Raw genomic sequence first — 26237 nt, forward strand, 5'->3', positions numbered from 1 at the left:
CAAGGAAATGGCTCCAAGGTTATATGATTTTAAATGCTATGGAGAAAATAAAGCAGGAGCTGAAACCAGTTTGGCTCAGTGGTAGAGCGTCGGTCTGCAGACTGGAAGGTCCCGGGTTCGATTCCGGTCAAGAGCATGTATGTTGGTTGCGGGCACATCCCCGGTCGGGGGTGTGCAGGAGGCGGCTGGTCGATGTTTCTCTCTCATCGACGTTTCTGGCTCTCTATCTCTCTCCCTTCCTCTCTGTAAAAAATCAATAAAATATATTTAAAAAATAAAAATAAAAATAAAAAAATAAAAAAAAATAAAGCAGGAAAGGATATTAAGAGAATTCAGGACCAGCCATTCAGATAATCCAATGAAAAGCATTCTTGGCAGAACAGACAGTACGGCCTAGGACAGCAGATGTCCCTGACTACTCCTTCCCCCAAATAAGAATCGACCACTCACTTGCCTACCTGTTCTCGCATGTCAGCACTTAAGGCAAAAATAATCTCTTGATCTGTAAGCTGGCAAATATTTTTGTAAAGAGCCAGATAGGACATAGTTTAGACATTCTAGGCCATACAATCTCTGTTGGCAACTATACTCTGCCCTGGTTGCAGGAATGCAGCTACAGACAATATGTAAAGGAATGAGCACAGCTGTGTTCTAATAGAATGTACTTAAAAAACCAGCAACAGGCCAGTTTGGCCCACAAGTGATAGCTTGCCAACTCCTATCTTATCCTTTAAATCCCTAGCAATGAGTAACAATTTTTTTTTTTTCCGCAAAGAAACTCAAAAAACATATTTATTAAATTGAACAGGATATTGATAAACCCTAGTTAAAATGAAGTAAGTATAGAAGAAAATGTTCACTCAGTGGTTGACTATCTTTGCTGACAGATTCACCATCCACCGACTAAGGTGGGTATTTGCCAATTTCTTACCTAGAGTGTAGGCAACAAAGTTGAGGATGCCCACCACAATCCAAACCCAGCCAGGAACGTGTTTATGACCTGGTGCTGCAAAGGAAAGCAACTCAGAGTGTAATACAGTCTAAGTACCACCATTCCTACCACAGTATTACTGCCACATAAGTAGAAGTTCCTACTTATTAAACAGAAGCTACAATACTGTACAATATATTTTGAATACAGAACTAGGTAAATATTAAAAAATATCAGTAGATTCTGGAAAAAAGAAATAAAATACTGTACAACCCTTCATAAATAATAGGCATTTATTTTTAGCTTAAATCACAACTCATGATTGACTATTCAATCTTACTTAAAAATCCTATGTAGAATGAAAAATAATGTTTTTTTAGAATTTAAAAATGCTAGTGTTTAATCTGATCCACACTGTTTATAATTATATTACAACTATGTATTAAGCCTTCAACTTATACTCTCTTACTGCACTAATTAGCTAAAAAAAGACCTTTTGATTTGATACAGATAGAAGACCTCAAGTGGATGATTCTGGCATTGGAATCATAATGAAATGTCTGGACCTCACTTTTACCCCCGAAGATAGAATCACTTAGAATTAGGAGGCCTGGGTACAAGTCCTGGCTTTGTAACCAATGAGCATTGTGACCTAAATATGTCATTGAATCTCTCCTGTCTTCCATGTCTCAAATTGGGACTAAATGGTTGATCTGGTCCTTCAACTTATATGATTCGGGAAAATATATGTAATATTTACATGTTTTTAGTTCTCTTAATAACTAAGTAAATATTCTTATTTAATTCAAGAAAATAATATTTCTAGTTAGAAAGTAAACTTCTGAGATTGTCCTGAGGATTAAAATGCAAATTTGAAAAAATTCATTATCAAAACCAGACTTAATGAAATTTAATCTTTCTTGTTATTCATATAGTACTTTGTATATAATCTTCCATTACCACTTTATTACATGTACAGAAGCTATGGCTAAAAGTTTCAGTGGTTAAAATATACAGAATTTCCATAATAGCAAAACTCCTAAGTGTTTCAAACTCCAAACTTTCCTACAAAAACGTTTTCAGTGATTGTTAATTTTTTCAGGTTAGTCCACAAGTCTGCTGAACCTAGAACACAGATGAATTATAATACAAAAACTCCTAACTATTGTACATCATTTATAAGTATTATTATTGGAAAATATATTCTCTAACTTAGAATGAAAAAAATACTTATCTACCTTCATCTTTCTATTTCTCGCAACTTCATCAACTGGATGAATGATAAAAATAGATCCTGTCTCGCAGTATCCACCCCCATCCCAAATGCACCCAGACTCACTGCTATTGCCAGAGCAGAAGCTGGGTGTGGAAGTCAGCAAAGACAGGAATGGGTGTGAGAGAAGACACTGGAATCCCAGGTCGGAGCAGGCTGAAAACTGCCTCTCCAAAAGTGACTTTTGCCTGTCTTCCCCGATAAGGATCCAGACTCTGTCAATAATTACTTAAAGGTCTAAGAATCATTTTTAGAGGAAACTGGAAATTGTAAGAAATAAGTATGCTGATCAGAGAGAAAGCAACATTACATTCCCTTTAGAAAATGGGATTTTTCTCCCATAACTAAAACAAAGGAAGAGGTATTTCTGAAATTGGTCGGTAGGTTGGACTCTAGTTAGATTCATTTTCAGGTAGTTTTGTAGTCCTACTCCTGTATCTTCTGAGAAATCGTCACTCTATATTTACTAAAGTCTTATGCTTTTGTACAGCATTTCTAAATTAAATAGGCAAGTTAGTTTCTAGAACTTAATAGGAACACACATGTTCCTCCCCAAACTCCTTTAAATTCTGATGTGAAAACACATCTTAGCTTTTATACCCAACTTTGACATTTTATCCTTATTACATCTAACACTTTTCAAAATATAGCATCTTAATAAAAACAGAAAATAATATCATTTCTCTATTTAGACATTTCAAATGTTATATTAAAAGTAATAATCTTACCTGAAGCATAAAAGTCAGGATCAAAGTATGACAGAAGTAGGAAATTGAATACAACCAGCAGAAAGCCAGAAAAAGTTATCAGATTTGGAGCCAGCCAAGTAGGAAATACCTATTTTTTTCAAAATAATTAAAATATAATTAAACTAGAGGAATATCTCTGTCCACACACAGCACAACATGCAAATTTAAACTATAATAAAGCTATAATTTAAAAGACCAATTGCTGTTTCTCACATTGGTGTTTCTCTTTCTCCCTCTCTCTCTAAAATCAATAAAAACATTTTTTAAAAGATCATATGCAGGAGTTATTTATAATAAAATGCAAACCACAATCTGCAATTGACAGAAGAAAGCACTTCTTTCTTCTTTCTATTCTGTTTTAAACAATTCTATATTTAATGAACATTACATTTATTTTAGAAAATTTTACAAAACTATGAACTCCAGAGTATAAACTGAGATTTCAACAATGAGATAAATCAAAAGGTATGTGACTAAGGGAAAGGAGATAGGAGGAGGAGTTTCTCTAGATATCTTGTTAAACTGACAGTTTTAATAAGATATCTATAAAACGTACTAAACAGTTTAAAATTTTAAAATTACTAAAACAAACGCATGCCTATTAATCATCTTACCTTTACTATAGTGTTCCAAAATGGATGCATGACATACAGAGAGAGTGGGTTGGTATCGACAGCACTGTACTGTTGAGAAATGTAAGAAAATATTCAGAGTTAATCTTTACATGCTTGCAAACAGAATAATGTCTTAACTGAAAATAACAGTACAAAAGTAACTTGGAGAACATGTCTATTTACACGATGTCATCATCTGAATAATAAAACTGGAGGAACAATATAAATGAGGCCAAAACTGTCAAGCACAGCCAAATATTTTTTTTAATTCAGCCTTTACAATAGTATCATGTTTCAATAGAAAAATCTGTCTGCTTATGTGCTCTCACTCACTATAGGGGTCCTCAAACTTTTTAAAGTGGAGGCCAGATCACGGTCCCTCAGAGAGCTGGAGGGCTGGACTATATGAACTACTAATTCCTACTGTAACACCTCGGCTGCGCCCACTGCCCAAAAAACCTGGCGGGCCGGATCAGACTCCTCTGCGGGCCGCATGTGGCCCGCAGGCCGTAGTTTGAAGACACCTGCCACAGAATCAAGATCAGTAATATGCACACTGTGTGCATTCAAACATGCTCATGCCCCTTCTCACTCAACCTCCTTCATCCCTTGAATTAGAGGAATCCAGTTGTTTTACCATTTGATACCATTACTAGTGTACTTACTATCTGTGTTCCCTTGTGCAAGTTACTTATCATAGCATCCATCCAGCCAACATTTAAACAACGCTATACTAGTCACATGTTTGAAAAACGTTTGCCCGTGTTTTGTACTTATGCTTAGTATGTATATAAAGTAATTAGTAACCATTTTCTTAGGTGCAGAAATAGAATGTTGGGGAGTAGCTATAGTACTAAGACATATTAATCATGTTCTGTTAACCTTGATTGTTTTGTTCTAATTTAAGAAAGCACATTCTAACCTCGCTAGGAGTTGTATACTCTCCAGAGACCTGAGGGTCAATCTTGAAATGCAGTCTATTCTCATTTATCATGGAAAGATGAACAACTTGGTTGCCCAAACAATGGAGTCTCACCCCAGCTGGCATTGCCTGCCTCCCCATGCTAGTAACACCCATATCGCATGCCTATTCTTACTCCTTCTGCCCACTTCCCCATGTAACCTTTGTGTACCCCAATATAAGCAGCTGGCTTATGGGGGGTGCAGAGCAGATTTTCATAGAAGACCTGCTGCTCTCCTATACTGCCAGCAATATTGGAATAAATGCTCATATATGATTCAACCCTGACTCTGCTTACTTGGCTCAAGGAGTGACAGGCAGCCTGGGCCCACTGACTGTCTGGTTTCAACTAGAGTGTCTAATTTTTAAAAAATCATAATTAAAGGTCAAAATGTCTTCCTGAAATTATTATGAATATGCAGGAAATATTTCATCAGTGTTTCAAGACTTAAAAGAATGATGGAAAAAGTAAATAGAAATATTTTAAAATTTTTCACTGCAAGCAAAGGGAATCAAATGTTTACTCAACAGACTCCATGTCGAGTGCCTCCACTTCTCTATCCCATTCTGATTGACATGGGACAATGTGGACAAAAGATCTGAGGTAAATAGTGGGAGGAAAATGGCGATAGAGAGCATAGTTTGCCACTGCTGGCTGATTTAGAAGCTACACTGTTGCATTCAGACTCTCAGCAGGAGCCTACTTAACCCAGTATTATCCTGTTCTAATCAAAATCAACTTTCACTTGCATGGTTCTCTACAGTCAAAGAGGCTTTTCCACGTAATAGATAACACTACACCTGAACGTCCGCAGAATGACGGAGTTCCCAACTGACATCATGCCTGAATTCAAGTCTTCAGACCTGAGGACATGGAACCAATATGAATCCCCAAGGTAGAGGTGGGGAACACCCAGTCCTCGGGCCAAATAAGACCCTGTCAAGACATTAGGGGTGAGTTAATTAAATGTTTGACCAAACAGCCGAAACTGGTTTGGCTCAGTGGACTGCGGACTAAAAGGTCCCAGGTTCGATTTCGGGGGCATGTATGTTGGTTGCGGGCACATCCCCGGTAGAGGGTGTGCAAGAGGCAGCTGGTTGATGTTTCTCTCTCATCGACGTTTCTAGCTCTCTATCTCTCTCCCTTCCTCTCTGTAAAAAATCAATAAAAATATATATTTTTTTAAAAAAATTAAGCAGCATTTCCCATTAAAATTAGCATGCAGTTGTTAAAAAAAAAAAAAAAAAAAAAAAAAAAACTACTAAGATAAATGTTTGACCAAATATAGTAGGCTAATTTTTAAGTAAATTTTGTACGGCCAGTAAATGAATGATGTTATAAATACCCAAGTGACCCTTGGCAGAAAAAAGGTGGCCCCTGGTAAGGGCTACTGATGACAAGGTGAGAAAGTCCTGTCCTCCTCCACTTCACAAAAGTCTGCACCCAGACACACACACATGATGTAGCCGGCAGGACAGACAAACTGGAAAACCCCACATTTCAAGTCCACCATCTACTGCAAAATACAAAAGTTGTAAGAAGTCCAAATCAGAAGAATAGCTAATCACACAAATAGCTAATTTGACACCCACGGTACAATGCTCTTAATTCAAATGTTTGCTGAATGAGTTTCATTCAGCAGCTTCCCAGAATTTGACTTAGTTCTAAAAGAAGGTTCTTAATTGATGGTATTTTGATTTGCAAAGCTCCTCCTTTAAATTCTGACATTTTAACACTAAATCTCTACTTCAAGAAACCAGTTAGAAGTATGGAAAGAATATAAAAACTAAATACAAGAGTTCAGTTTGCCTAAATGGGTTTTTTACATTTAATGATTAGCTGATGAGCAAGTATAGCAAGAAAGATTAAGGTAAAATTACAAAAGACAGCAAGCAGTAACCCTGCAGAACACTGTTTATTTAGCCTTACACACCTGAGTACTTTTTAAGGCCACTTATCACTTGGTATAAACAAAGACATTTGAAACCTTCTTGGGAATCAATGGAGAAAGAATGATTCAAACCTTCCCCATGCAGAAAAAAACAAGCAAAATATTAGATTTTAAAGGTGTTAACTAGACTAGGTTGTTTGGTAATACATGCAAAATATATTTTTAGTTTTCACTAGAATGTTGCTTTGCTCTATACCAAAGCACCTAAGTGGGAGGATATTCCACAGTGAAGGCCCACTGTGACTTCTTTGGCTCCACAATCTGCTGAGCAGACTAAGCCAGTGCCTTGGAGAAATGCTTAAGGACCACAGCTTGAGTTTGAGAGAATCTTCCCAAGGCAGAATCTCAGAACCTTATCAAGTTAAGCAGACAAGGGTCTAATTTTTTGTCAAAACAATGTCCTTCAAATATGTGAAGACAGCTTTCCCTATCACACCTACATCTCTCTATCTGGCTTAACTTCCCATGCTCCTTTGCTGCTCCTCTTTGCCATGATTTCACTCTACTTCATCAGAAGGTGTAGTTTCCTAGACTATAGGCTGAAAGGGCCAAATAATAAATATTGTAGCTTTGCAGGCCGTGTGGTCTCTGTAACAGACACTCAACACTGCCGCTAACGCAGGAAAACAGTCACAGAAAATGAGCAGGGCTGTATTCAAATAAAACTTTATTCACAAAACAGGTAGCCTAAGAGTTTTATTTTGAAACCTGGGCTCTAGAGTCTAGACAATCCAATTTGTTATTAAACCAACACAAAGGTGTGATCTGGGGCAAAAGGAGCATTTCAAGTGGTGCACTGAATAAAACAAGAACGTGGCTATAATGCTCTTCTTCCTCAATAACTTATTCCTCTTGATGCTCAACATTATTAACTTCCTGTGGCAACAAAATCATACTACAGACTTACGTACAACTTTCAGTCATCTGAACCCCTCAGTCATTTCTGAAAAAGACTGCTAAGCCATCTTTCTCTATACTAATATGAATGTGACTATTGGAACCTCAGTGTAAACTCTACATTTACTATTTTAACATTTCATCTTGATAGAGAAACTCAACTCATCTTTCTATCCCTCCAGATCTCTTCAGATTCAGGCTGTTGCCCAAGATAACAATAGCTATGCCTCCCCAAACTCTCAGCATAGCTGTCATGCTGGTAATGCCTTCACTAAAGTCTTTGTAAATATGATGATCAGGGTTAAACTTCTAAACATTTCCCTCAAAACTGCTATTACTACACTTAATAATTTTTATTTGGGTATACAATTCTATACTGTCGTCTACAGCAATTACTCTACCTGGCCTACAAGAAAGGATACTCATAAAGTCCTAGTGAAATCCAAAATTACCTTCGATAGCATTTTGTCAAATATTAGTAAGTTTCGAAACATTTTTTACTTCAGTACAAGGAAATAAAACAGAATCCATTCTTCACTCATTCATTCATTTATTCACTAAGTCAACAAATATTTTTAATTGAATGCCTGTAATTTTTGCCAGACACTGCTCTAGGTCACTGGGAAGAGAATGATGAACAAGATCAAAATGTTTCCTATGTTTATCGAGTCTACAGTCTAGTGTGAAATAGACGGTAAGCAGGAAAACAAGTAATAATCACAAGTTGTGATAAAACTCTGAAGGAAATAAAGAGGGTGTTGTGCATGAGGATAATGGGGCAGGAAGTGTGCTTAACCAGAGTAGTCAGAGAAAGCTTCTGTAAGGAGAGGAGACTGAAGCTGAGTCCTAGAAGATGAAGAGACAGTCAGGTAAAGAATGCATGAGACATGCCATGGCCAGTGTGGCTTAGTTGGTTGGGCGTCATCCTGTGCCCACAAAGGTTGCTGGTTCGATTCCAGGTCAAGGCACATATCAGGGTTGCAGGCTCAGTCCTGGGTAGGGGATGTGCAGGAGGAAGCTGATCGATGTTGCACTCTCACATGGTTGTTTCTCTCTCCCTTTCCCTTCCTTTCTCTTTAAAAATAAAAAGAGAGAGAGAGAGAGAGAGAGAGAAAGAGAGAGAGAGAGAGAGAGAATGTATAACACATAATAATGAGTCAAAGAAGCAAGACACTATAGACTCATTTTACATGAAATTCAAAACAAAATTAATTTATGAAAAAATAAATCATAGAAGTAGTTTGGTGACAAGGACTAAATGGGGGCCTTCTGAAATACTAGCAATAATTCTGTATCTTGAATAGGGTGGTGATTACATGGTAAATACATGTATAAAAATTCATTAAATTATACACTCAAGATCTGTGCATTTCTCTATAACTTATACCTAAAAAGAAAAAGAGAGAAAATTTAAAATAAACAAAAGTAAGTTTACAGTTGTTCATATAGAAAATAATACAATAATTAATAAGTAATACAAAAATAAAATGTGTTTCACATACTTACAACTGGTCACTTACTTTTGCCCACCCCTACGTGGCAGAGTGAGTGTGTTGGGGGAGGGGAGTCCCAAAATACCTTCCAAGCAGAGAGAAGTAAGGAAGAATGGTTTGAAGTGAGATTGGAGATGGGGGCAGACACCACCTAGCAGGACTATAGTGAGTTGAATTTTATCTAAGGCTAATGCATGTCCTTACTTATATCTTTAAAGGATGATTAGTGTATAAAATGGACTGGAAGGGGGCAAAAGTACAAATGAAATCAGTTAAGACAATGTTATATATAGTACATAAGGTGAGAAACAACTATGGATTAAAATTGGAAGAGTACAATGACTTCTAAAATACTTCCAAAATATGCTGTGAAGTGCCCACTTTTGTGATGGGCATTAGAAATGTGAGTCTCCTTTTTAAGAAGGAATTGACTCTAATGGAAGAAAAATTGTGGAACCACCCCCTTGAACCTAAAAATGTTTCCTTTATACAGGTAGTACTATACTTTAAATCCCTTCTGTGTACTGATAAGAAAACTGGTATGAACTGACTCACCTTTGCACTACTGTCCCAAGTAATGCTCAACTATCTATAATAGCATTATTTCCTTTGCTTTGATTGTCTTCTAATCAATATGAAAATAGGACTCTTACTCTCAAATGGTTTTTATTTTTTTTATTTTTTATAAAATATATTTTATTGATATTTTACAGAGAGGAAAGGAGAGATAGAGAGCTAGAAACGTCGATGAGAAACATCGATCAGCTGCCTCTTGCATACCCCCTACCGGGGATGTGCCCGCAACCAATGTACATGCCCTTGACCGGAATCGAACCTGGGACCTCTCAGTCTGCAGACCTACGCTCTACCACTGAGCCAAACCGGTTTCGGCTCAAATGGTTTTTAATACATGGCCTATCTTTACCCATCTGAAATATAAACTTTTACCTGTTTTAGTCAACTGTGGAAATCCATAAAAGATAGCTTGAGTAGAAGCTAATAATATTTCATAAACTGCACTTGAGAGGTAAGCAAACTCAAAATGACATTTCTGATTTTTAAAAATTATTTCCAAAACTCTTGAGTGCAAAATTATCCATGTTGTTAGGAGTAAAAAGCAAGATGGTTCGCAGCTAAGTTCATACCAATTTTCCAGACATCTCTAAAATGAAATAAACACATTATCAACCTCTTTTAAGAACTCAGGAGAGAGAAATGTCAAGTGTCAACGCTCTCTCTCTTTTTTGCCCCTGCACAATGAAGTGCAGTGTCTGGTAAGGTACAAATAAAGCACTGAGGTCAGTCCCTTTCTGAAAGGTCTCATGACTCAACCATGTGCAGGTTTTGTGTCTTTACAAGGGCAGAATCTATTGTGGCCAACACTTGCTCTATTGCTCCTGGCTGGAGCAGAGCTCTTGCAACAGCATTCCAACCCTCCAGGCCAGTCACTTAAGGCCAAAACATAAAACAAGGGCTCCCAATTATTAAAAATTATTATTCACCCCACAATTATTAAGAGCTGCCTTTCACATATAATGTGGGATTCACTGGGCGCTGACATATAGAGACAGTTAAGAGAAGAGAAAGCTGCCGAAACCGGTTTGGCTCAGTGGATAGAGCGTCGGCCTGCGGACTGAAAGGTCCCAGGTTCGATTCCGGTCAAGGGCATGTACCTGGGTTGCGGGCACATCCCCAGTAGGGGGTGTGCAAGAGACAGCTGGTTGATGTTTCTCTCTCATCGACGTTTCTAGCTCTCTATCTCTCTCCCTTCCTCTCTGTGAAAAATCAATAAAATATAAAATAAAAAAATAAAATAAAAAGAGAAGAGAAAGCTTCCCAACCTGATTCTTTCTGCTTCTGGCACACAAAAGCCTGAGCTCCAGAAACAATTTTGAATGTTTGAATGAATAAATGCATGAACTACTCTGCATGTCTTTTTAAAATAGTAGTAGCACAGAATTAATCTTCAGTGATGAGAAGTGTTACTCCCTTTACCAATCTATTTCCCCCCAGAAACTGGACCACAATAATTTTTCACTTCACAAGGGGAAGTTCCTCTTATTCTTCCTATTAATAATACCATGTTTACATTTGTATCATGTTTCATAGTTTCCAAAGGACAATTATATCTGTCCTCTTATTTGACATTTGAAGAGAGATAATGTAGATTATTTCTATTTTACAGATGGAGAGATATAAAGTTCAAAGAGTAACAGATAAAGAGATATAAAGTTCAGAGAATAACACAGCTAATAAACAGGAAGATCTAAACTGTAAGTCCTGAGTCAACTCGGAACATTCCTGTGAAATTGCTCTGTTTTAAACCAGATTACCCTTTCCTGGCTCAACTACAAATCGTGGGCTACCAAGATCCAATATACTGAAATCATTATTCCCATAATATCCTTCAATATATATTTTTCTGTCTTTCAATTTGTGGCAGGTGCATGTTAAGGTAATTCCCAATGAGTTAAGCCCCTATATCACCCCCTCCTCTTCACGGTTAATTCTCCTTGAGGGCAGAACCTGTGACTTGCTTCTAATAGACAGAATATAGCAAAGATGATGGATGTCACTGCCTTGATTAGGATACATTACATGGCCAAGGTAAAGAGATATTACTTTCATGATACATCTATATATATAAACGCCTAAGCGACCAGCCAACTGGCTGGTAGCTATGAACGCACTGACCACCAGGGGCAGATGCTCAACGCGGGAGCTACCAAGCTGCGGTGACTGGGCAGCCATGGTTCTCGGATGATGCACCTGGAACCAGAGAGAAGGGAGCCCAGTTCCTAAGGCACATCACCCAAGAACCACACTCTCACAATCCAGGACCCTTTGGAGGATATTGGAGAGCTGGTTTCGACCTGATCCCTGGAGGCCAGGCTGAGGGGCTCCACCAGTGCACAAATCCGTGCACCGGGCCTTTAGTTTCATATATAAGACTCCATCTTAGCCGTGTAGAGAAGAGTCCACAGCTGACCTTGAAGAAGCAAACAGCAATCATGTAAACTGCCGTTTGTTGTACCTTCTCATCTCTTATTAGAGATTATAAAGTAAGTCTAGCAAGCAAACCTACTTGTCTTCATGACTTGTTTGTTCTTGGTGAGGGTAATGTGGGAAGGAAGAGCAGGCAGTCTCTAGGAGTCAAGAGCCTCAGCCCTATAATTGGAAAGAACTGAATTCTGCCAACAACCACATGAACCTGGAGGAGGAACCCCAAGATCTAGATAAGAACACAGTCCTGCTGACACCTTAACTGCAGAGGAGCCACCTAACCAATGCCCAAACTCCTGACCCACAGGAACTGAGAGATAATAAATGCATATTGTTTTATGCCACCAAGTCTGTGCTAATTTGTTACCCAGCTATAGAAAGCTAATACACAACTTGGAAAGCACTTACTGCATTCTCTTTTCTAATAAAAGATATCCTGGGGTTCCCAGCCACAAAAATTAAGACTACCTAATGCTTAAAAACTTATGAACATCAAATACTTTCTTATTCCTCTACATTCATTTCTTGGTTTTATTAACTGGTCTTCTGACTGCAATACAACTGAATACTTCTTTGATGAGATGGTTCTCAAAATGTAGTTGCCAAACTGAATGCAAATTCTTGGGCCCTACGCCAGATATACAGAATAGGATACTCTGGGGGTGGAGCCCCAGCAATCTGTCTTCCAACAAACCAGCCAGGTGATCCGGATGCACTCTCAAGCTTAAGGACTACTGGTGACAACAGACACTAAAGACACTCCCGCCACTCCTCAGCAGAAGGTTAAACCACAGCAGCTTAACCTCCTTTCGATGACTTTAAATACCGCATTGCCAAGTGAGAGAAGTAGAATAAAATTCAGCTATTACTCACTAATGCTTACTAAATGCCAGGCATTGTGCTGGGAACACTCTACTATGATGTAAAAACTTCAACTCTAAAAAATAAAAAAGGGGAAAGAAATAACAAATTTCTTAAATTACTAAACTACACCCACAGGAAACATGAATCAGTGGGCAATGAGATCGCATGTTACTGATTATGGTCACTTATATCTGCTAAGATGTCAGGGAGAAGATGGTGGTGAGATAAGACTGGAGAAGAGCTACAACAATGAGACAAGAACAAACAAGTCATGAAGACATACAGGTTTGTTTGCTAGATTTACTTTGTAATCTCTAACAGAAGACGAGAAGATTCAACAAAAGGAGGACGAGTTCAGTGAAGGAACTTGAAATCTTTGAAGAATTTGAATATTAGACTTAATCATGTGGATGGTACTGCAGATTCTTAAATAGGAGAGAGGTATTTGAGAAAATTTACTTATTATACCTGTTGAACTATTATACATGGACAAACAGAGGAAGAAATCTGAAGTCAAAGATACCTGTGGGCCCTGACTGGTTTGGCTCAGTGGATAGAGTGTCTGCCTGTGGACTCAAAGGTCCCAGGTTCGATTCTGATCAAGAGCGTGTACCTTGGCTGCAGGCACATCCTCAGTAGGGGATGTGCAGGAGGCAGCTGAATTGATGTTTCTCTCATCGATGTTTCTCTTTATCCCTCTCCCTTCCTCTCTGAAAAAAATCGATAAAATATATATATATTTTTAAAAGATATCTGTGGGACCCAAACTGGACAGACATTCCTCAGTTACTCTTCCCATCTGTCCATTAAGTTGCCACCCTTAACTTCCTTTCCTAAAATATACTTTCACTTGGTGTTACTTCCTGGGGTGTGGGAATGTGTCTATCTATATGCTATGTCCGCAAGCAGGGAGGCCCAAGTGTCAAGTGTTATTTTTTTTTAATAAATTTTTATTGTTCATATTATTACATATGTTCCTTCCCCCCCCCCCCCGCCTCCATTGCTCTCCTCCACCAGGTTACCACCCCACCCTCTGCCCTTTCCCCATCCCACATTGTCCTCATCCATAGGTGCACAGTTTATGTTCAGTCTCTTCCCATATTCCCCTCTCCCCTTTTCCCCAAGAATCATCAGTTCACTCCCCTTCCATACCTCTGATTCTATTATATTCAACAGTTAATATTGTTCATCAGATTTTTTTTTTAATTCCCTTGGTTTTTAGATTCACTTGTTGACAGTTATGTATTTGTTGTTCATAATTTTTATCTTTATTTACTTTCTCTTCCGAAAGAACCCCCTTCAGCAATTCATATAATTCTGGTTTGGTGGTGATGAACTCATTTAGCTTTTTTTTTTATTAGTGAAGCTCTTTATTTGGCCTTCAATTCTGAGTGATAGCTTTGCTGGGTAGATTATCTTTGGCTATAGGTTCTTACTATTAATCACCTTGAATATTTCTTGCCATTCCCATCTGGCCTGCATGGTTTCTGTTGAGAAATCAGCTGCCAATCATGTAGGTGCTCCTTTATAGTTAATTACCTGCTTTGCTCTTGCTGCTTTTAATATTCTCTCTTTGTCTTTTGCTCTTGGAATTTTAATTATGATTTGTCTTGGTGTGGTCCTCTTTGGATTCCTTTTGTTTGGAGTTCTGTGCACTTCCTGGACTTGTAAGTCTAATTCTTTCACCAGGTGGGGGAAGTTTTCTGTCACTATTTCTTTCATTATGTTTTCGATATCTTTCTCTCTCATCTTCTGGGACCCCCATAATTCTGATGTTGGTTCGCTTGAAGTTGTCCCAGAGGTTTCTTACATTATCTTAAATTTTCTGGATTCTCTTGCCTTCTTGCTTCTGCGGAGGAGTGTCTTCTGGCTCTTTATGTTCCAAATCTTTGACTTGATTCTTGCGATCTTCCATTCTGTTTTTAGGACTCTGTATAATAATTTTTATTTCAGACAATGTATTCTTTATTTCTTGTTGATCCCTTATCATTTCTTGTTGATTCCTTATTAATTTTAATTGATCCCTTTTCATATACTCATAGGTCTTATGAACCTTTTCTAGAAAATTCTTGAAAAACCTTATAAGCGTAGATTTGAACTCTATATCCAGTCACTTTTTGTCCTCCATTTCTTTCGTTTGTGATCTATTTCAATGTCTCGGCATTTTCGCAGCTTCCCTGATGGGGCGGGGTTTCAGGTTAGAGCCTACAGCCTTGGCTTCCGTCAGCCCCACCCTATGCGGTTCCTGGGTCTCAGTAATCCCCAGGGTCCTTCAGTACTCGTTGCAAGCACCTCTGAGAAAAAGGTGCCCTCAATTTTCGCCTGCTACCAGTTTAGTCTCTCCCCATATGAGCCAGCTGGGGAACTGGGGTTCAGTTCAGTTGGAAGTGGAGTTGGAGGTGGCGTTCAGAGCAGTCCGGAACTTCTGTCTCCTTCCCACCAGGGCAATCCCACGGCACAGCCAACCATCCCTTCTCTGCGCCCAATGTGCGCGCCTCCGGGACCTCCTTTCGCCGCTCCCCCCGGGTTCTGCCTTACAGCCCAGCTCCCTATGGATGGGCCTGGGTCCCCGGGGTCTGGCCAAGAACTGGGGTTCAGAGCAGTCGGAACTGGGGCCCAGCACAGTTGAAGCTTTTATCTCCTTCTTGCTAGGGAATGCCAGCCAGGCACTCAGCCGCCTCTCCGGCTCCGTCCTCTCCGCGCGCCTCGTATCTCCATACCTTAGGCTTTTACAGCTCCTCCACTCCTCCTTCTGGTTTTCTCCTTGCTTCTCGTTGTAGAATTTCCAGTCAGTCGACTTTCCTGTAGTTCTGGGTAATGTCCATTTTATATTTTAGTTGTATTTTATTAAAATTGTTGTGTGCAGCTGCGCATGCAGCCATCTTGGATTCTCAAAAGTTGCTTCTCTCAAGTGTTATTTTTTATTTACACTGTGTCGAGCACTATGTGCGAGGCAATTAAAAACATTAAGTCATTCCATTTTGATAATGACCCTGAGGTAGATACGACCCCTTTCACAGATAAGGAAACCTGGTTTACAGAGACTATTACCTGCTCAAGATCACAGAGCTACTAGTACCTGAGTTCTTTCTAACTTTAGTCACAAAGCTAATTATTTAATCAAAAGCCTTTTATTCAATCACAGCTGACAGCAAATGAGAAGTTCTCAACACTCAACTAAATGTAAGACATGCAAGCCCACTTGCCCCTACTAATTTAAAACTGGAGGAAGAGAAATCAAACTCAATTCTGTCACTGTATGTCTTCCGAATCTGCAAACATTAGACACAAATTCAATAAAGTTCTTTACCTCATGTTGATGTATCTGATACAAAATACTCAGTAACTACAAGATTTATATTTCATTTTTAGATTTAAGAGGAAGCGTAGCATAAAGACCATGGACTCAGAATGCCTCGGTTCAAATTTCAATTGTGGGAACTTTAAGCAAGTGACTTAAACTCTCTGTGTCTCAGTAAAATAGGGAAAATAATTCCACCTCACAAGGCACTTGTGGGTAACTAAATGAGATAACAGATGTAAAGTATATAATAAATGCTATATAAATGTTTGCTGTCATTATTATTATTCAATATTTATGATCATATTACTCTTGCCATTGCAACTTTCCTTCACTGAGCCTTCCTTCACTTGGCTCAGCCTGTCCCTCACAAACCCACCACTTACTTGTGCCTCTCACTTACTGTGGTCTTCCTGGTCCCTGTGCCTTAGTTCCCATCAGTCTAACTGGAACATCTTTCCCAACCTCCACATTCTTTTTCAGCAAAGACGCTCTTGTAATATTTAAGTACTATAGCAGTTAGAGAAACAGGCCATTGCCAATGAACTGATATTTCAGAAAGTAGTAAAACAATCAATTCAAGATGTTTCCTCCAAACAGCACCTAAAAATGTAGTAACCTTCTCCCTACCATTTAGTCTCTCTCCCTCTCTCTCTGCAGAAGTGTTCCATCCATCCTTCTTTCGGTCCTTCTGAAAGACTCTCTGTCTCTACCAACTGCAAAAATAATTATAGGAGACATTTGTAAATCTATATCTAGGACCACAAAAAGGCTTTTCAAGCCTTACTAATGTACTTACACATGGGAGAGGCCACTTCCTCAAATCTATTCAAATCAACCAAGGCACAACTAACGAATTAACTATAGCATATCTAGGTATATGCCATACATCATATGCCATAAAGAACATATGATATCGTAGTCAGCCTGCAATCATAGTAAGTGAAAAATCAAAGGATCAAGAATTTCTCATTTTTCTACTGTGGCTAAGAGCAGGAAGAAAGTGTCCTAATCTTTTAAATCATTACAGAAATATTCCTATTAAGGAAAACAACTTATCCACAAATGGTATTCCTTTAGAACATGAAGGTGTGTTTTGTCTTAACTCCAAGTCAACAAACTATACCTTCAAGTGGTCCTAAGAGAAGTGCCCCATGCAAAAGATTAGTTATCCTGCCAGATTCAGCATCATTTATCATTTAAATTGTTGCTTCTGTAAGGATCAAACTCTCACTGGGCTATTAAGAGAATTAAATTTTTTGACTCAACTATGTTAGGTGCTATTGTTACCAAGGACACCTTTACAGAGTTAATGCTTTATAAAATCTTCACCTCAGTGACTGCCACCTCTATCCAAGTCATCCCACCTGAACCTGAGTCATCCCAGACTTCTCCCCATTATTCATCCTCTGTCCCCCACACCACCACCTCCAACTAGTCAGTTACCAAATTCTGTCAGCTTAAAATCTTAAATCAAGAATCACAAACTCAAACGTTCATAGGTTTCAGGCAGGTAAACTGAACTAAAGACCTGTATGAACATGCAGATTGGCAGGGAAATGAAAACTGGAGAACAAATACCCTTTTTAAAGAAGAGGAGCACTCATCAGCTTCAGGGGATTCTTGACAAGAAGTTCAAAAAGTTCAAGGCCAATGTTGTCCAATAGTCTGGCTTACCAAGAGAAATGGAGATGTGGGCCAATTAACCATACTTACTGGGCAAATGCAGGGGATAGGTAAGCCAGCTGTGACCTCCATCTTTAGAATCCCCAACACTCCTTTTTGCTCCCCACTGCTCAGTTTCTTACCTAGTTTTATTCAGGGGGATCCTAAGAGGTCTGTCTCCAGGTCACCCTTACCTCCACTCCACCTCCACACATTCATTTTTTTTATAAGCTGCCAAGGTGAGTTTCCTAATATTAAAATCTGATCCTGTTCAAAATTCTGAAGTGGCTCCCTAAAACCTACAGCACTACAATATACCCAAGAATCACCTGAGGTATTTAAGATGCAGATAATGGCAATCTATCTCATCTGAATTTCCCAGAGTGAACCTAGGAATCTGCTATTAAAAACATTTTCCGCCCTAACCGGTTTGGCTCAGTGGATAGAGCGTCGGCCTGCAGACTGAAGGGTCCCAGGTTCGATTCCGGTCAAGGGCATGTACCTTGGTTTTGGGCATATCCCCAGTAGAGTGTGTGGGAGGCAGCTGAATCGATGTTTCTCTCATTGATGTTTCTAACTCTCTATCCCTCTCCCTCTCCATTCCTCTCTGCAAAAAAGTCAATAAAATATTCAATATATATATATTTTTTTTAAACATTTTCCCACTCTAGCCAATGTGGCTCAGCTGATTGTGGACTCAATGCCCAGTAGAGAGCCTGCAGAGGGCAGCTGATCGATGTTTCTCTCACTTACACTCCTTTCCTCTCTAAAATCAATAAAAACATATTTAAAAACTTTTTTACCCCACGGGATTCTGATGCCAATAGTCCTTAGACCATAAAAACACTGATTACAGGACAAAATCCAGAAGACCTTGACATCAAATCCTCCTCCTCTGACAGTGTCTGCCTCCCTCTCAGTCTCCTCTCCTGCCACTTCACCACTAAGCCTAGACATCTAACCTCTCTCATGGTTCCCAGAAAACACTCTCAGGCCTCTAGCCCTCGCACTCCATTGCTGCCTTGCACTGCGAAGCCTGTTCTCCCCTCTTTACCTGGCATTACCAGGGCTACTCAGCCTTCATCTTCCTAGGCTGAGTTCAATGTTCCGCTCCTTCCCTTCTCGGAAGCCTTCCTCAGCTCCATCCCTCATTCTCAGCTCCATTCCTTCTCCTCTCCCATAGCAGCCTGAACTTACCTAACTTATTGATTATTTATCACTATTTACTTGTGATATGCCACCAAACTAGGTCCTTTAAGGCAGAATTTTCACCTAGCTTAACGTTAGCCTCCAAAAATGCACTGCCTGACAGACTGAGCCCTCAATAAATGCTTATTAAATTTAAAAAACAAATTAAATTGTATGAACCAGTAAGAGTGAAGACCAGATTCTAGTTCTTTAGCATTACCATTGAGATGCAGTCTCTCTTTACAATCTTAATTATTATAATAATTAATTCACAATAGTCACGATTCCTATAATCAGGTTTTATTATTGACATCCAAATTAATTAACTGCAATAGCAGCAGAACCAACTCATCACATTATATTCCTAAGACTAAACAAGATATTTCACAGAACAGTACTTCCTCTGAAGCAAAATGATACAACGTGAAGGAAAACAAACGATACAATTTGAAACAAGCTGCTACACTATCCATTAAAACTATGTCTTCCCTAGGTCAGTTCCGGTAAATCACAATTGAAGTTCCTCCCTTAGATAAACGGGAAAACCCTTCAACTACAATACCTGTCTGAAGAACAGGTAGAAGAGAAGACTGAAAGCATAATGAGGGTAAAACCCCTCAACATAATTGTCTGTAGGAGCATTTGTAAGTAACAGAGAACAATGATGGGTTATAGGCAGTTGGGCAACAGCAGAGCCAAGGACCATTGGCAAGGCACAGAAACTCCCCAGGGCAGAAAGCCCTGGGTGCCTAGCAAGGGGCAAATGGGGAAAACCAGAACCTCCCACCCCAGGGTAACCTTTCTGCCCCTAGGGCAGTGGTTGGCAAATTTCGGCACTTGAGCCACATGCAGCTCTGTTGACTAATGAGTTTGCCGATCACTGCCCTAGTCTATCACTCCCTGGTCATGCGGTCTAGACCCCCTGACTTCTCCTCCATAAAGAAGGAGAATATACTCGGCTTCAGTTGTTTTTCAGCTCCAGGCCCAGAAAAGCAGCAAAACCAGACAAGTTGCACAATGGCTGCCTATGAACCAGGTGTATTAACTGATGACTCTCTGGCCTGTGAGGACCAATCAGTGGAGACTATGACCCTGAAAGCACACACTTGGAAAGCTGATGAATATTCTATTGAGACTTCCCCTAACACCTCCCTTAAGACTTCCACCAGCGAAAGAGAGAAATAAGCTCAAGATGAAGGACCCTGGAGGGGGCTCTGTTACTTTTCCCCAGGGTGGGGAACATCAGATCCCAGGGCCCTCGGGCCACATAAGCTCCAGAAATCATTGGGTCTGGCCCTGCCGAGGCATTGGGGGTGAGTTAATTACATGTTCGACCAAATACAGCAGGCTAGTTTTTAGGTTGATAATGTTGTAGGGCCAATGAATGATGTTATAATTATCCAAATGGCCCTTGGCAGAAAAAAAGGTTCCCCACCTGTTATGTCCTTCCTTGTTTCACTGTCCTAAGCATATTTTTTGCGGCAGCCAATAAATTCTGGCTTGCTTTGCTGCACTTTGTCTTCGGACTGAAATCTTTCCTTCAATCTTTCCTCGTCTCCCCAGGAACACCGACATTTACACATTCAAAATACAAAAGCCTCCTTCCGACATCCAGGAGATGCACAGCTCCCTTTTACCGCCTTCCGCAATGGCTCCAATTCTTTTACACTCCCATTCCTTCAATAAATAAGTGGAGAGCCCAGTCTGTACATGTGCTAGACCTTGGTCATGTTGAAGGAGACCCTGCCCTCCCAGAGCGCATATCCTAACAGAGAAGGCAGACGCTAATTATTTAACTGCTTAACAAATCTGTGGTAACACAGCAGAGAACACAGGGTTAAGAGAGTATCTGACACGGAGCCCATCCATGCTTTCTTCTGTCCTGAAAATGAATTGTCTTCCAGGCCCCGATTCCAGAAACCCAATGACCGCTCAGCGTGTGCACACCTCTCAGCAGTTATTCTGAGTAACTGCCAGGTTTCCAGCTGCAGCTCTCAGATGTACCTCCAGGGAAGATACATTAAACTAGCTTAAAAGTAATTTTTCCACCAGCTGCTTTTATAGTATCCATTTTTCTCTACATCTCTTTGCTCTGATATACAGGGTCACATCAGGTAATAAAATCTCTTTTGAGTATTTTAAGTCTTGACCCATTTATGGGTAAAGCTGTTTTCGTTCAGCAAGCACTCATAAATGACTTACTATCAAAGACCACACAATGGGAACGTGTGATCTTCAGGAATTAAAGATCTCTAGGTGTGATTCACATTCCAGTAATGACCACACATGTCTCCTTCGGACACCCTTGGATTCATACTTTTTAAAATAAACATAGTACTGTCCTAGCCAGTTTGGCTCAGTGGGTAGCAAACTACATTTTAGTAAACATTGGATGCTTGCTTAATTGACCTTTGTTTTCCAGGATGACAGGAAATCTGCTGTCAGACTCCGGAAGTGACTCAGATAAGGGAAGGGGAGAAATAGGATCAGAGGAGCACACTAAATTTTTCTGTAAATGAGGACCCTACTTAGTGGAAAACATCAATCTAGAGAAGACTGCTTATAAGAAAAGAGAGTCCCTGTACAGACATTGCTGCAAGTGAGACAGCTCTCCTATGGGCACTGACCGAGAAAGATAGATCCTAGTAAAGAAGAAAGTTTCATAGGTCAATATTTACAATGAAAAACAGATAACAGAAAGGGAGTACAGCTTATAGGAAACAGGAGGTTACCGGGTTAATAACACCCATTAATGAAAACTGGAAAGCCCTGGCCTGGGTTACCACGGCTCTGGAACTTCTTTTTACTTAAAATTGTAAGACAAGTCAGGAGCACCGAAGTTCAAATGGCAATGGCACTAAATTGCTTGAAGACCGAGGAACATACCATGTGACCTTCTGAGATCCCTGACAGTATTCCCAATTCCAGTTAGACACAATCCACTGTGACTTTTTCAATTATTCATTCATTCCACAAAGGCTTACTGGGGGCCTAGTAAGCACTGTGGCACGGTGCCCAGGTCACGGTGGTCCCTAAGACAAGTCTACCTACTTGGGCATTACATTCTACCGGGGAGATACACCAAAGAGCTAATTCCCTACAGAAGCAGAGGGTACCGAGCACAGTTAAGGGGAAAGCAATAATTAGGGAATGCTTCTCTGAAGAACTAACATTTAAGATATGAAGATGAGCATACATGGGGCAGGAAGCTACATTCCTGGCAGACATAACAGCATTAAAGACCTGGGGAAAAGGTGTGTGTGGGGGGGCAAGAGGGGCAGGGAGCTCTACTAAGGCTGGGAGGGGCCATGAGTGGCATGATGTGAAGTTGGACATACACTACTCAAAGCCATGGAGCTCATGTTATGGATTTTTGGACTTCATTCCAAAAGCAATGGGAAGTCAGAGAAGGGTTTTAAGCAAAGAAATGCTGTGACTAAATGCCTTTAAAAAAAAAAAAAAAAAAAAAAAACACTATGAAACAGAATAAGAATTGGGAGGATAAAGTGAATATAGGTGGGCAACAAAATAAAGTAGTATTGGATTATAACCCAAAGTATAAATTAAATACCCATGAACTCCCACTGATATGATTGAATAAATAAATATGCATAGGGAAGACAAATCCTCCATGCACAATTCCAAATAGTTTTCTCTGCCCTCAAGGGGTAGAACATAACTCTCCATTGCTGGAGAGTGTGGGCTGTGCACAGAAACGCCCTTCCAAAGACGTCACTTTAGGAGGAGAAACCTAACAAACACTGCCTAAGCCAGGTGATCAGCGTCAGTATCAACGGGGATAAGTCATGTTGGAAGCATGTTGGTAGCACTTTTTAAACTTATTTATTTTAGAGAGAGGGAAGGAGGAAGTGAGGGAGGGGGTTGGAAGAGAGGGGGAGGAGAAGGAAGAAGAGGGGAAGGGAGGGGAGGGAGAAAAGAGGAGGGAGGGAGAAGGGAAGAGAGAGAGAGAGAGAGAGAGAGAGAGAGAGAGAGAGGCAGGCATGGACTTGTTGTTCCACTTATTTATGCATTCAGTAGTTGATTCTTATAGTTTGTGCCCTGACCGGGGATTGAACCCACAACCTTGACATATCTGGACAACACCCTAAATGAACTATCCAGCCGAGGCTAACAGCATATCCTCTTCATAAGATACAATGAGCCATCCTCCCAAAAACTCATAACCTTCATCTAATCATGAGAAAAACATCAGGCAAGTCCCAACTGAGGGAGATTCTACAAAACACCTGACCAGAGCTTCTCAAAAACTAGCAAGGTTGTGAAAAACAAAAAGTCTGAGAAATTGTGTATGGCCAAGAGGAGCCTGAGGAGGCATGATGCTTAAATGTAATGTGGTGTCCTGGATGAGATCCTGGGACACACACACACACACACACACACACACACACAAAGGGCATTAGGTTAAAAAGCTAAGGCAATCTGAATAAAGTGTGGGCTTCAGTTAATAATGTATAAATATTGGTTTATTAATTGTGACAAATGTACCATACCAACAACGTAAAATGTTAGTAATAAGAAAAACTGGGTGTAGAATATACAGAAACTCTGTACTATCTTCACAATTTTTCTGAAAAAATCTATAGTAAAATATTCTAAAATAAAAACATTACTACTAAACAAACAAACACACACATAAAGTGTTTGTGGGGAGGGTGGTAATGAAACTAGTCTTCCAGGTTAGGCTAAAAAAAAAAAAAAATGAAAGAATATCTGGTGATTCACCGGCTAGTGGGTCGGGTAGAGGAACCGGGATGAAAGGTTATTGCCAGATTTCACGCCTGGACATCGTGACGGACAGAGGAGCTATTCGCTGGGAAAGGAGCAATGACCATGAACCAGATGTGGAGGGGAAACTAAGCATCTACTCGAGGCCCCCTAGGTGCCAGGAGCTTTTCAAATTCTTACAATCATTCTGCACCGCAGGCACATCATTTGGCCCAAAGCCAAATCAATGGATTGCCGTGGATCTGGGTACCAGGTTCGGTTTCAGGTGTACAGGTTACTCTTTCCACCCAGTTCCTTCCGGGGTGCCTTTTCTCCCTCTGCAGCCCAGGCGCCACCAGCCTCTGCAGCCGGGCCTCAGCCATCCGTCCCTCCCTCCCTCCCTCCCTCCCTCCCTTCTTCCCTCCCCGGGCCTATCTGCCCAAGGATCATCTCCATCTCTGAAGTTGTATCCCAGCAAAGGCGGGGAGAAACGTCATTAAAATGAAGACAATCAAGAACCTTAGATCCCATCCCTTCTCGGGGGGAGGCGCTAGGAAATAATGATGATGAAGTAACGAAGCGAAGGGGATCGATCCTCTGGTTCTCCCCTCGCCGAGCGGTCCCCGAAGGCGAGGGTGATCAGGGAGGGTGCCGGAGTCGGGGCGGCGAGCCTAGGGTGGCCCCTCGCACGCCGAACCCAAGGCCCCAGGACTCCACGGAACCCCCCCGCCCCCCGCCCCCCGTCCCGGAGAAACGCTGGCCAGCCCGCCCTGGGCCACGCGGCACAAGGTGACACGGACCGCGCCGGTCCTCCGCCGCCCGGGAGAGGCCGGGACCGGGAGGCACAGGGGTGCCCGCGGGGCCCGCCGCGCTACCTTGTACTTGTCAAAGCCAGCCAGCTGCTCCGCGCTCACGTACTCGTAACCAGCCATGGCGACCCGGACTCCGAGCGGCCACTCTCCCCAACGCAGCAGCGCGAAAGCACCAGCCCCGGCGAGGCAGGGATGGAGCGAGCTGGGCTGGGAATATTGGTAAAAGGAGAGCCGAGCTCCGCCCACCACGCATGCGTATCCGCCCCGGCCACTCTGCCACCTCCCGGCGCGCAAGCGCAGTCCTCACGTCTCTCCCCGCCCACCGAGGGGAAGGCGGCTAGCCGGCTCACGCGGTCCGCCCCTCACACCGGGGAGGTCCAATCAGCGTGAAGAGCGTAACGCTAAGCCCCGCCTACCAGCTCTCCTCATCACTTCATTGGCTAGCGTCAATATTGGTGAGTGGAGGCGAGAGGGGAGGTGAAAGGTCACTTCCCAAGGGGCTTTGCCCCTCGCCCGTGGCTAAGGGCAGCGATGGTGGTCCCCAGCCGCTGCCTTTTTAGTCTTGCGGACGGAGGGAATGCATGCGAGCTGGTTCAGCAGTATCTCAGGGAAGAGGGTTTTGTTCCCTCAAAGTCGTAAAAGAGCAGAAGTAAAACCAGAAAAAGGATGGTGCCTGGCGTGCTTGCAGCTCCTGGCATTTGGGAGGGGATTGGGAGGAAAGGGATGACTTGACATAGAGAAGCTGGTGACAGGCTTCTTTGCAGACGGTAAAGGGGCGTGAAAGCACTAGAGACAAAGCCCGCAGGTCAGCGTTCTGAACCCTGGACCTACTCAGAAAGGTAATGTCTCCCAACCAGAAAGAAAGCACTGCTGAGTATCTAGGGCTGCTCAAGAACGCTTGAAAGAAGTGTGTTTGCATCATTGGAGCCAGTGAATTATAGAAAGAAAACTGGATCGATGGCTAGTGCACCAATCTCATAACACTGAAGATAGTAATACAATCACAATTCAGATGACCTAACCCAGGATTATTACAGGTATGCCTCTCTTTTCAAAAGTTCCAATTAGTACGTTTTACTTTTAGGAAAGGCCTACAATAGTCCAGCAGGTCCTCAAATAATACCGTTTTCATTCATTGTGCTTAGTTACAACTGGACAGAAAAGGCCGACGCTCGATAGTGGATACACTGAACCTAATCAGCTAAAAAACAAACAGGCAATTTTTAAGACCCCATCTCTTGTATAAGTGCTTTAAATGGTATATGTGCTAGAAGTAAAACTTTTCTTTTAGAAATGAAGGCCTAAATGTACATTAGAAGAGGTAATTATCTCAGGAGAGAAGACACCGTTGTGGCTGGGGTCCTGGCAGCCACGCCAATGCTGCCACTGCCCCAGTTCTGAGGAGGAATTGCCCACAAAAGGTGACCAAAAAGACAGGGGAGGAGCTAGGAGAGAATGACAGGGAACTACATGAGCATGGAGTCTGGCAGAGATGTTCCCAGAGAGAGCCAGGTTTAAGGCCAGAGCTACTTTTGACTTCTCCTTCCTTGTGGCTTAAAAAATGCACAGCCTGCCGGCTGGTGGTGCTCAGTAGTTGAGTGTTGACCTGTGAACCATAAGGTCACGGTTTGATTCCCAGTCAGGGCACATGCCAGGTTGCAGGCTCAGTCCCCAGTGTGGGGCCTGCAGGAGGCAGCCGATCAATGATTCATCATTGTTTCTCTCCCTCCTTTCCTCTCTGAAATTAATTTTTTAAAAATGTGTGTGTGTGTGTGTATATATATATATATATATATATATATATATATA

The 26237-nt window shown here is 41.1% G+C and overlaps 1 protein-coding gene across 2 annotated transcripts in view; it reads right to left on the reverse strand.

The window, feature by feature from the left end:
- Positions 1-24638, reverse strand: part of SELENOI (selenoprotein I) — a 49057-nt gene extending 24419 nt beyond the window's left edge. The window contains exons 1-4 of one of the 2 annotated variants that reach the window (XM_036434997.2): positions 24492-24635; positions 3568-3636; positions 2933-3041; positions 932-1006 (exon numbers count right to left, since the gene is read on the reverse strand). In XM_036434997.2, the coding sequence (XP_036290890.1) occupies positions 932-1006; positions 2933-3041; positions 3568-3636; positions 24492-24548 (310 nt within the window). In that variant the 5' untranslated portion in view covers positions 24549-24635. Of the gene's footprint in view, positions 1-931; positions 1007-2932; positions 3042-3567; positions 3637-24491 lie in introns of both variants that reach the window. The other variant, XM_036434999.2, reaches the window with a different exon arrangement.
- Positions 24639-26237: the final 1599 nt, after the last annotated feature.

Source organism: Pipistrellus kuhlii, unplaced genomic scaffold (assembly GCF_014108245.1).
Source record: "Pipistrellus kuhlii isolate mPipKuh1 unplaced genomic scaffold, mPipKuh1.p scaffold_m20_p_13, whole genome shotgun sequence".
In the NCBI taxonomy this organism is placed as follows: Eukaryota; Metazoa; Chordata; class Mammalia; order Chiroptera; family Vespertilionidae; genus Pipistrellus; species Pipistrellus kuhlii.